Below are 12,260 nucleotides of genomic sequence, written 5' to 3'. Positions count from 1 at the left end.
AGCCCAAGCTGAGTGTGTAACCAGTTCTTTAATATTAAGGCAAAGAAATAGGAATGAGGAGGAAGCAAACACAAAGAAAAAGCCTGGGCTCAGAGGGTGGGTCTTGAGGAGTAGCCAGACCTGAAGAACAGAGCTACACCAACTATATTATGTTCAGTGACCATGCCTCCAAAAGGCCTAGGCACCTCATTTGTAGTAGTCAGCAAATATTTTATTAAACCATGGGATCATAGGAATTCCAACAAAATTAAACTGAAAATATTGTGTTTTCTGTCTGTGCCCTTCATTAAATTAGGGTAATCTCCTTGACATGACATTTGCGAAAGCATCTAGGAATATACCTGCTGTGATCTTAAGTTCTTGATGAGTATTACTTTCTGTTCCATCTCCTTGTTTCTTCTTCCTAAATAAGATATTTGCTGAGAACAGCAGGATGTCTCCTTTGTATTAAAAGGGAAGAAAACTTTGAAGAATTCAACGTTTTATTTCAGCTGGTCAATCTAAAATAAATGAAATATTTTTGCTTGTTTCTTAGTGTATTTGTCTAAATAGGAGCAGATATTTATTGGAAATGTGTATATATTACCTTTCTGATTCTCTGAATGGCTTATAGCCATAATTATTTAAATGAAAGTCCTCCTATTCATGCATTAGAAATAGAAAATGTGAGCCTTCATTTATATTTTGGACACTTGAAAAGAAAAATAAATAAAATCCGACCATGATAAATTCTAACATCAAAGAAAATTACAGTTTTTCCTCTTCTTAATTGAGAATATTCAGAGAAGTAATATGCCTATACACATACTTTGAAATTATCACCTGAAGCAGTAACTATTAAGCTGTCTTGTCAAGTGCTGCTTGGCTTGCATTTTTAATAATATCTGTGGTACCTTGGACTTTGTACAAAGACTGTGAATTGCTTGCCTTATAATCTTGGAAGATGCTGCTATTCCAATTCCTTTTACTTGTCCAATTCCTTTGACTTGCTAACCGGATCCTATTGGAATATGTGACGCAGAAATGAGTCTTCCATAAATGATTTAAGGCCAAGGATTTGAAATATGTTTCTATTTTGCATTGGAGGGCTATTAAAAAATAGAGAATCTAAAACAGAGATAACGTAGCATTTCGGTTTTCCTTTTTCAGAGAAGAGTTTTTTGATGCTCTTTTCAAATTTACTAATGCAAAGAAAATACATTTAATTAATCTTCTTACAGTAAGTTGATCATTTTTGTTGTTTTCGTTTGGTTAGCTGAGGTGCTTGTTTCCATGAAATATTAATCATGACATTCATTAAGCATTTATAATAAACGTATTGATACCTGGATGGCTTCAGGAAGAAACTGTAAGTAGTTTAATGAGAGAGAAAGCTGGTTTAGAAAATCAGAGGCTAAGTACAATTTAGATAAATTTTGAGAGAGGACAAAAGTGAGATTAAATTAATGAACTAAGGTTTCATGTAACACCCTAATGTGAAAGTTGTTAGGTAAGATACGACCTTGATGTCTCTGTGATTTTAAGGAGCTCAGCAGTTTTCCCTCATTAACACCTTTTACTTCTGTCTGTCTGATGGCAGCTAAAACTCTGAGAGGGGCCATCTGAGGTATATGATTTATGTGCATCCCTTGTGATGCCACATTTTCATATCTTTGTCATTTCAAAAGAATCAAAAAATAATGCTCCATTTAATTTCATGTCTAACTAAATGAGGTTCTGTGAAGTTAATACTTAATGTCTGAAATCACATTCTGGATTTATTGAAAGCCAGTGTGTATGGTTACATTGCTCTGTGTGTTTCAGGACAATTTTTAAAGATTTAAAACTATATGTAGTTTTATTCACACAGATTGTAGACAGATTTTTAAAATTTCTTATTATAATAACCTTTATGAAGAAGAAAAATCTGGTTTTACACTGTTTAGAAAGTGGTGTGGTGCATTGACATTCTCAAAACCGTAGTATTTTACTAGGAAAGAGATAGGTTTAGATCTCTTCTTTGGCTGAATAGTATTTTGGAAGCTATATAAATCATACTTAATTTTTCTACATCCTGTGTATATTCAGAACTTCTAAGGTCATTGTGCATAAAATAATGCATTGGTAAGAAAGAATAATGCATTCCCAGGATATGTATAACAAAAAAATCTTAGTATTTGAAATGACAAGGCTCTCAGTATTACTAATCTAAAATTTTTATCTCTATTTTCTGTCTGTCTCTAGGTTTATATTTGTGAATAAATGTATGAATAAACACTTAGTTATCCAACTGTAAAAGATTCCTAACCAGATTGGTTCAATGAAATAAACATTTATTATTAATTTTGAACTAATGAATTTTCTTTCAAGTTTTATTACATTGTTGTGTTATTATTTGTAACCTGCCAGGGTTAAATAAATGTGGATTCACGTTACATTTTTATCCCTTCTTTTCCACATTTATTGCTTTTTTTCTCATTGTCATTTTTAAAAAACTTGTACTTCCTTTTTTCTTTCAAACTTTATCTACCCTTTTTCTTTCAAACTTTCTTCCAAATATATATACTTGCCTTTCACTGCTTCTTGTTAGTCACATCCATACTGAATTTTCTTTTACTATTACTCTGAAATACATGATTTTTTTCTGGGGAATATCATTTACATATCTTCATGCTTGAGTTACATTGGAGACAATGACTAATACTTTACTTAATTAAAAAAGGGAAATAATTTTTAAAAATTTTCATGGTATAGCTCCTTCTCTCAATACTGTATATTGAGGAAGCAGAAATTTTACACCTGAATTAGTTTTCTTTGACTATTTTTGCTGGTTATTTTCTAATTGTCTTTTAATTTTTTTGTCCTTCTATTATATTACACAGTGGGAAGAGATTGGTGAAGTTGATGAAAATTATGCCCCTATCCACACATACCAAGTATGCAAAGTTATGGAACAGAATCAAAATAACTGGCTTTTGACCAGTTGGATCTCCAACGAAGGTGCTTCCAGAATCTTCATAGAACTCAAGTTTACTCTGCGGGACTGCAACAGTCTTCCTGGAGGGCTGGGGACCTGTAAGGAAACTTTTAACATGTATTACTTTGAGTCAGATGAGAATGGGAGAAACATCAAGGAAAACCAGTACATAAAAATTGATACCATTGCTGCCGATGAAAGCTTTACAGAACTTGATCTTGGTGACCGTGTCATGAAACTGAATACAGAGGTCAGAGATGTAGGACCTCTAAGCAAAAAGGGATTTTATCTCGCTTTTCAAGATGTGGGTGCTTGCATTGCTCTCGTTTCCGTTCGTGTGTACTATAAAAAATGCCCTTCTGTGGTACGACACTTGGCTGTCTTCCCTGACACAATCACTGGAGCTGATTCTTCACAGTTGCTTGAAGTGTCGGGCTCCTGTGTCAACCATTCTGTGACAGATGAACCACCCAAAATGCACTGCAGCGCTGAAGGGGAGTGGCTGGTGCCCATTGGGAAATGCATGTGCAAGGCCGGATATGAAGAGAAAAACGGCACCTGTCAAGGTAAGAGTTTATCTTTGGATCTGCAGGGGTTGTCTGCTTCAGTTGGATCATGTATATGTATTTCTTCCAGTGATTATGAGCAAACGACCTTTTACTTTGCTAATTTATGGAGATTATTTCTCTTCAAGTTTGATTTCTTTCTTCTCAGAATCTTAAAACTTCTGGCAATGATGAAAGATTTAATGTAATATTTTATTGGATATACATAATTATCAGAATGTCTTACTTGCAGTGTAATATTTCATATGCATTTTGTTTTCAGAAGTTTTATTTTTGGACAGCTCAGATCAAGGGATTATTTCTTTGTATATAACTTTCTTTGTATGATTAGTGTCTGCTACTTTATTGCTACTTTATCTCCATGAAGAGAAAATAGTACTCTTTACTCGTTATATGAAATTCAAATGTAAACCTTCGATGAGACTTGTTTTGGCATGCTTTTAACTGCCTTTTAAAATTTCTTCAGATATAAGTTCAGCCACATGAACTTCATTGGAAAATATGTGTAAGGTGACAGGACTTAGTTTACTGTGTTGTTTACATATAATGGCTATTACATGCTTGCTTTTAAGAATTTCCAGGTCAATTTTAAATGCCTAATAAGTAGAACCCAAGCAAATAACTGTTTGGAGATAGAGCCAATACAGAAAGGTCATTTCAAAGCAATTTGCACTTGGAAATTTTTTTGTTTTAATTTTTCTTTTAAATTGAAACTTGATCATGCATGCCTCCTTCTTCATCTGAAAATACCCTCATTTTGCCCACAGTGTGGTGAGTTGCCCTTTTAAACTTGGATCTTTATCAATAGCTTTTTGGAACAGGATAGTACTTTATGCAAAGTGAAGAACAGCTTATGAAGAAGAAAACACGTTTTCCTTAAAAGAGGAAAAATCCATCCTTATGAACCTGAACTTGTTTTCACCATGATGTGTACATGCCAAATAGGTAATGAGAGTTAATGTGTATTAACTGAGGAGAAAACCAAATGCTGAGAAGTCCCCTAATCCCACTGGTAGCTTCAGGTGCATTTTTTTTTTTTTCTAAATCCAGTATATAATGTGGATCAAACTTGCTCAAGTTTGTTCAGGCCTGACTGTAGATTGACCGTAGATCCAGGGAAACAAAACTAGGAAATTTCCTGTAAATCATACTGACTTTGCTTAATTATTTCTCTCTAGAAACACATTGCACCATATTTAAAATTCCTTTTTCAGCATCACCTCATATTTGTATACCATCTACAATCAAGTGCATTATTTCTCCACGTAATCTACAACTCTCTATTCCTTTATATGTAAAGTTTTATTAAATCAAAATTATGTTTCAGATATGCTTTTAAGTTTGTCAAGGAAATGAATCAGCTTTTATTTAGGTTTGGATTTAAAGGAAAGTTCTAACTAACATTACCTTAACTTTTCTTTTGAGCAGCCTTCTTAGTATAAGGTGAAGCTATATGTAATTGTAGAATCAGAAGTGGGAGTTAAATATAATCCATTGAATACACTGTATTCTTTTCCCTAAAATATTTACAATATGAATCTTATTATTTCTAATAATTTGTTTACTATTATTATAAAGCAGCATGCTTGATTTGGTTATTTGTTTATATCCTTTTAGCGAATGATAATGTGGTAGCTTTAGTTCAAACACAGTGACTTTTGTCTTCGTCCATATCCACACAGAGTATAAAGGACCTCTGCATTTAGAGGATAATTTTTGATTGTTGCTGGGCTTAAAATATTCTGCAGGTGCTTATCATGAAAACATCTTGGGGAAGTAGTGTTCTGACAGGATGTTTTTTAGTGCATGCATTTACTGCAACTTCCTATTCTCGTACTCTTACTAATTGAGGAGTAGAGACCTGAGAGAAAGAGGGATGAACCGGAGAGGCTACCTTGGAGGAAACGTCAATAAATGTGTTTATTACCCTACTCTGGTAGGAGGAACAAAGGCTGTGGGTCATGAAGGCTGTAGACACAGCACCAGAAGTTGTTCTACACAGTGCAGTCTATATGAATAGTGCCTCTTGGTTTTCCCATGTACAAATGATATGTGGCCGCTCTAGGAGGAATTTCAAATGTTTATTCTATAAATAACATATCTTATTGAATGAATAAATAAATGTTGAAGGTTTGTTTTGGAGAATTAAGGCATCACAGATAGTCCCACATAAATAAATATATGCATTTAAACCTATATATTATATGTACATGCAAATGTAAATGTATGTATGTATGTAAGTGTGCATATCATATACAATTCCTCCATAACTCTAACTCATTCTATGGTTTTAATGTACTGTCCCCAAACCTTTAAGTAGGGACGTTGATGTTTTGGAGCTATCCTTGATAGGCCAGAAATCTAGGAATCATTCTTGACATCTCCTTCTTACCCACCTCCCACTTTCAATCCATCCCAAAGTATTTATAGAAACTACCACGCAATTATCTCATAAAATCACCCATTTCTCTCTGTTTCCTTTTTCCTCCAATCTATAAGCATATCTTGTTGGAACTTTATTTTTAAATATAATGAATGACTTTTTATGTAGTTTTGGTTTTTGAGCCATGTGAGTGTATCATCTCTACAAAAATGCAAATCTGGTAGTTGCATACACCCATCCTCCTCAGTCCCTGCCTAGTCCCAACACACTTACTTTAGACTCTTCAATGGTTTCCTTTAAAATAAAGTTTTTAAAGTAGCCTAAGATCCTGCATGACTTTGCGCCTGTTAGCTCTCTAGACACATCTTAAACTATGCACTAGCCACACTGGCTCGCTTTTAGTTTCTCAAAGGCTCACTTTCATTACTTGTTCTTCTATGATTCTGTTCCCTTCCCCTGAAAAATTCTTTTACCTCCCTTATGCCTGATCAACTCATACTAATCCTTTAGATCTGTGCTCCAACACTCCTTGTTCAAGGAAGCTGGCCCTGATCCTTGAAGACTAGGTCATCCCCCTCTGTTATTTACTCACATATTTTCCTTCATAAAACCATTTAGAGTTATGATTTTGCACATATTTGTTAACTTATTATTTGATTAATGATTCACTCCCCACCCCCATTAGACTACATACTCCTTGATTACAGCAGTGGTGTATGTAATCTTAAGAAGTGAGAAGGAAATCAAAAGGCAAGAGGTAAGGAAAATGAATTCAAAAGAGGAAATAGGATGAGCAAAGTCATAAAAGAATACTATGTTTTAAAATTATTTATTTTAAATAAATAATTGTGTTTATCTTACCTTTGTACTTATCTTTAGAAAACATCCTTGGTCATAAAAATTGACAAATATGTCTTTTAAATTAATCTTTACTTAGTCCTAAGATTCTCAGGCCAAATTTTCAAGTTTCAGGTATTAAATCATATATGATTGGCATATGATATATTAACTATCGTAGAGGTCGTCTTAGTGATTTTTGTAGACCTCAAAACATCACATGCTGAAAAGTGTTTATAATATAGCCTTATTACATATTTACATTTAATAACTCAGTTTCTTTTATAATCAAAATATGTTGGGATTTAATTAAGACTGTAATAAGAAGGTGAAGTTTGAGTAAACCTGTTGTAATGATTGTCGTATGTTAAGATTTACTGAATCTGTACTAGGAAGTGACCAGGTAGTTGCTGTTGGATCATGTTCATGTGACTTGACATGCGTGCAGGGCATGATAGACTTGACCGAGAGGCTTTTAGCAACTAAACCTTAAGGAATCAGAATGCTAGGCAGCTTATTAACATATGGCGGCTTCAACCCAGAAGACAACCAAGAAGTGATTCAGGAGTCCCTGTCCATTTAGCAGTTCATATTTAACTTCCTTTAGGAGAACTTGACTACCTTTTCCATAATAATCTGATTTTAACAAGGTAAGCAAGTACTCTGGTTTCTATTGTATTACGTTAAAACGTAGAGTGAATTCATTTTTCTAAAGCTTACTTATATGCCTTAATTTTCTATAATAAGCTGCCTTAAGTATACAAATTTATTTCCTTGAAATGTTCTTTATTTTCAGGAACTAATAATGTATTAAATCCATTTACTCAAGTATGTTTCCATATTTGTTATTTATTATTATTTCTGATGAAATTCACACTATTTTTTCCCTTAAGAGTCAAATGAAATTTTTTTGAGCACAAAATTGTTAGCAGAAACCCATTTTGGAAGTTTCTGCTTTTTATTGAAGTGAATGTGTTTGACAGAAGTAATTGAGTTCACATGAATCAAATGTTGCCTGCTGAGTTCTCTTGTGATTATGTTGCCGACTTACTCAGATGCAAGGCAAGACCACTAATCTTCATCAGTTGCTAGCGGAATGAAGTAGTAATTTGAAATTACCCCTAGATAATTATAGTTTCACTTATATCAAATGGAGGAAAGAGATTTAGATTGTGGGTCACTGCCAAAACCAGTCAGAGTGAAGAAGGTATATGGTGCATGCTCAAATACAGGGTAAGGGGGGGTGTCACATGCCAAGCGTTGCGGAGAAAAAGCACATTAATTGTCCAACTGGGAGATGATTGCACAGCAAGGAAATGTAGTGAAAATACTGAGCTCAAGAAAGAGCCTTGATTCAGAAACAGTACAGATACTGCAGGGAGTAGTATGTCGATCATTCAAACTTCTGGTGCATATTTATGTTTGAAACAAAATTGGCTGGAAATTTAGGGTATTAGGTGTTCATATAATTATGCATTGGAGAGCCTAGTTATTTTTAATTAGACACATTACCAAAAAACTTCAAAGGGGTTGAACTTTTGGTCCTATTTGGTATGCTATTTTATGCAACAGAAGGAAACTAATTTTAATTTAAAAATTTTAACAAAAGATGTCAATTATGAAAGTAGAGTGTCAATGGTGTGTGAGTATATGTGTGTGTGTGTGACCTACTGCTGTGAACCACCACTAAGACAATCAAGTAGTTAAGTCATTTCATCTATTTGCAGGTATTACACATGAGAGTAATAAAATAGATTTTTCTTTTCTTTTTAACTCCTCCCTTGAATAATTTTAGATTAGTTCTATTAAAATGTTAGAGCATACTCTGCATATTTTTGTTTTTGCTTTTCTTTTTTTTTCTAAATCAGAGTTTTTCAACACTGATACTATTGATATTTGGGCCAGATAACTAGTTGTTTGGGGGGAGGGGTGGTCCTGTTCACCGTAGGATATTTAGCAGCTTCCTTGGCCTCTAATACTCCACTCCTGATTTTCATAGTCAAAAATGCCTCCATATATTACCAATGACCCCTGGAGGCAAAAATCTCTCTTAGCTGAGAACCACTGATTGAAATATACTCCATCTGCCTACGTGAGCAGATGTGCTGCTAAAGCTAAGTATGTTTATAGACTGGTTACCTTTGCAAAAGTGAACATTTTTCTGCAGAACGAAAGAAGTGTACATTTCTTAAAATGCGTATTCATTTTTTTTTTTTTTTTGCGGTACGCGGGTCTCTCACTGCTGTGGCCTCTCCCGTCACGGAGCACAGGCTCCGGACGCACAGGCCCAGCGGCCACAGCCCACGGGCCCAGCCGCTCCGCGACACGCGGGATCCTCCCGGACCGGGGCACGAACCCGTGTCCCCTGCATCGGCAGGCGGACTCCCAACCACTGCGCCACCAGGGAAGCCCTGCGTATTCATTTTGAAATGTGACTGATTTAACTTGGATAAAGTGATATAGTATATCAGTAAATATGCTGCTGATGAGACGCAACGTACCCTAGTGTTTTAAGCATGCAGATTCTGAGCCAGAATGCCTGGATTCAAATCCTACCTCTGCCATTTATCAGCTCTGTATCCCTGGCCAAGTTGTTGAATCTCTTTATTCCTTGTTTTCCTCGTCTCTAACTACCTCATAGCAATTCTAGGAGATATTATATGAAAATTATTTAGAATAATGCCTAGAAAACAGTACTTATTCAATAAACGTTAGCTATGTCTTAGATATTTTATTAAAAATAAAATTATATACAGGAATATGTGTCTGTCCATTGGAAAATACAGGGTAGCTTCAGCTTAGAAAATTCTCTAATTTGTTTAAACTAGAGAGTATATTCTCGAGTAGAATCATTTATCAAAGGATAATCCTACATTTTTATTTATTGGGTGATCAAAACTATGTAAATATATTGGAACCTACTTTATAAAGGAGATTTGCTCTCTCCTTAGATATCATCACTCATTCTTTAAATTATTGATCGCTCATCCTTTAAGTTATTGTACTAGGCACTGTAGTCTATCTATACAATTCCTGTATCCTAGTAATGCAGACAGATAGCTCACAAACATACATATGCACTCACATCTACAGTTACGGTTTATGAGCATTGTTACTGGCCGTGTGAGTGTGCAAAAAAATGGGTAGTAAGAAAATGTTTCTCTGAAAAGGTGATGTTTAACACAGATGTGAAAAAAGAAGCCACATGAAGACTATGGGAAACAGCTTAACAAGCAGATGGAAGCTTTCAGTGCAGAGATCTATCATAGTATATTAATCAATTTTGTATATATCTCTTTTCCCTCTAAAATTATATTAAAATGTATTTGCATATTAAAATCTGAGAAATAAAAGAGCTGCTACTCCCTGAAATTACCTGCTAAAAGAGGCTATTCATATACATATTATACTGTCTTAAGGATAGAGAATTCCTAATAATACCTAGGGTCAAATACATACATATCAAATATGAAACAACTCAGTTTATTTATGAGTAGTATTGGTGTGGTGGATGGCAGCTTGTAAGTTATTATACTAGTTGAAAGAATGAAAGCCTTTTCTTTTTTAAGAACTTAATGTTTCATTGGTCCAGTGAATCTTCTGGATATGGGCACAGTAAAAAAAAAAAAAAAAAAAGAGAGAGAGATTTGGCAATAAACGAAAAGAAATAGAAGAAGCAGAAGCAAACACTCCATAATCCCTCCTAGACAAGCTTTTGATCTTGATTTTGCACTCCTACTTTCTCACTCATAAAAGAAGGTACATTAGGCAAAGTCATGAGTCTCCCTTTCCTATGCCATGTTTAGAATAAAGGTAACAAATAAATACTATGCCTCATATTTACGGAAATAGTAATAGCTACTTTGTACATTTTACTTTGGGTCAGTCTCTAGAATGTCTTATTATGATGGTGGCACATTCCGTATTGTTACCGTGCAAAGGAATTTTAGCATTTCTGATCTTGAGCTCCATTATGATCACATGGATGGAGAATTAGTGATTATATTTATGTTCAAGTGTCTCATATTTTACAAAACATCTCCTGATAAAAAACATTTATTAAAAGAATATGCATTGGATATGCTACTTTTATTATAACAAATTAATATAGAAATATATAAATTAACAAAGAAATATAGAAATAAATTAATATAGAAAGATAATTCTCTGAAAAAAAGTTTAATGATAAAGATAAAAGCTATTATATATCATCATATATCTGAATTGATATATTCAGAAGTGATTTAAAATCCATGATACTTAAATGTACTGGGAAACCACAACATACTCCTTCTGTTTTATTGTTTGCTTTTTTTTGTTCAGGTAGCAGCAGAAGGATTTTTACAAAGTCTGATAACATAAATCAGTATAGCTCTCATGGGAAAAGTTGTGTGTACAGGAAAATTTAATTTTGAAAATTCACTGAGTGTGATTCAGCAAACATCTCAGTGTCTATTCCCAGATTCTTAAGAGCAAAAAGTTAAAAAAAGAATGCAAATGATATGAAACAAAGTAGCCACCAATGGCATAAAATCATTAAGTAGACTTAAAACCTCAAAATCGACCTGAAATCACCACCAGATTTTGTACGCAGTAAAGAGAGCTGTGGGCTTTAAGGTGATGCAGGTCTCCATTCAAATCTCACTTTTCCTTTTGGTAGCTGTGTGACTGTGGACAAACAAAATCAGATTGAGCCCAACTTTCCTCATATGTGAAATGTTAAATAATACAACATGCACCTGCAGAGATAGCCTGTAAAGGCATATAAAGTATGCCTACTTCAGGAGCGGGGCATGGACTAGCCACTTCAGCATGACCTGAGAACTTTTGAACTACAGAATCTTAAGCCCCATCATAGAAAAACTGAATCTGAATCTACATTTTAGCTAGATCCCTTGGTGTTTTTTATGTGCATCTATGTTTGAGAAGCACTAATATAAAGGACTCTTGGAGTGAATCCTCCTTTTTTCTTTATTTTAAAGATTAGGGAACTGAAATACAGATAAATTTTAGGGCCATGTAACTACATAAGGGCAAGAAATGTATTTGTCTTAATCCCTTTGAATAAATATCAAAATATTGCACTCTTCATGTTGTTTCATGACTATTACGCATTAATTATATATTTATCTTTCCCTCCAGATGTTTCTTATTTTGATATAGATGGTAATTATATAACTTTTGATTGTATTAGGCCTAATGAAATTCTTTCCTTTTTTATTTCTGCTAATTGCTTCTTGACTTTGGAATCTCATACTTACTATCAATTCATTCTACTATTATCATAAGTAAACAATATTGGCAAATTAGGGGAAAAATCAAACCACAACAAGGTAGAGAAAAAAGTACAAATGGCAGCCATGTCCTAATCACTCCAATTTATGAATTACATTTTTGGAGTGCTTGTCTTTTTTTATTGGTTTGTAGGAGTTCTTCACATGATTTAAGCTTTCCTCCTACTGATGAAGTATTATTGGGACCAGTTTTTATCTAATTCTTCTCTTCTCAACATTTTTAT

The 12,260-nt window shown here is 34.0% G+C and overlaps 1 protein-coding gene across 4 annotated transcripts in view; it reads left to right on the top strand.

Annotated features, from left to right (window-relative positions):
* The window catches only part of EPHA5 (EPH receptor A5), a 331,428-nt gene that overhangs the window by 58,294 nt on the left and 260,874 nt on the right, over positions 1 to 12,260 (top strand). For all 4 annotated transcript variants that reach the window (XR_012332013.1, XM_073805308.1, XM_073805307.1 and 1 more), the window contains exon 3: positions 2,862 to 3,522. Coding sequence is in view for 3 of the 4 variants with exons in the window: in XM_073805308.1 (XP_073661409.1) it covers positions 2,862 to 3,522 (661 nt within the window). In the remaining variant the exon portion in view is untranslated. The remainder of the gene's footprint in view (positions 1 to 2,861; positions 3,523 to 12,260) is intronic.

This window comes from Tursiops truncatus, chromosome 5 (assembly GCF_011762595.2).
Source record: "Tursiops truncatus isolate mTurTru1 chromosome 5, mTurTru1.mat.Y, whole genome shotgun sequence".
NCBI classification, from domain to species: domain Eukaryota; kingdom Metazoa; phylum Chordata; class Mammalia; order Artiodactyla; family Delphinidae; genus Tursiops; species Tursiops truncatus.
This window is presented reverse-complemented; position numbering and strand designations above follow the sequence as displayed.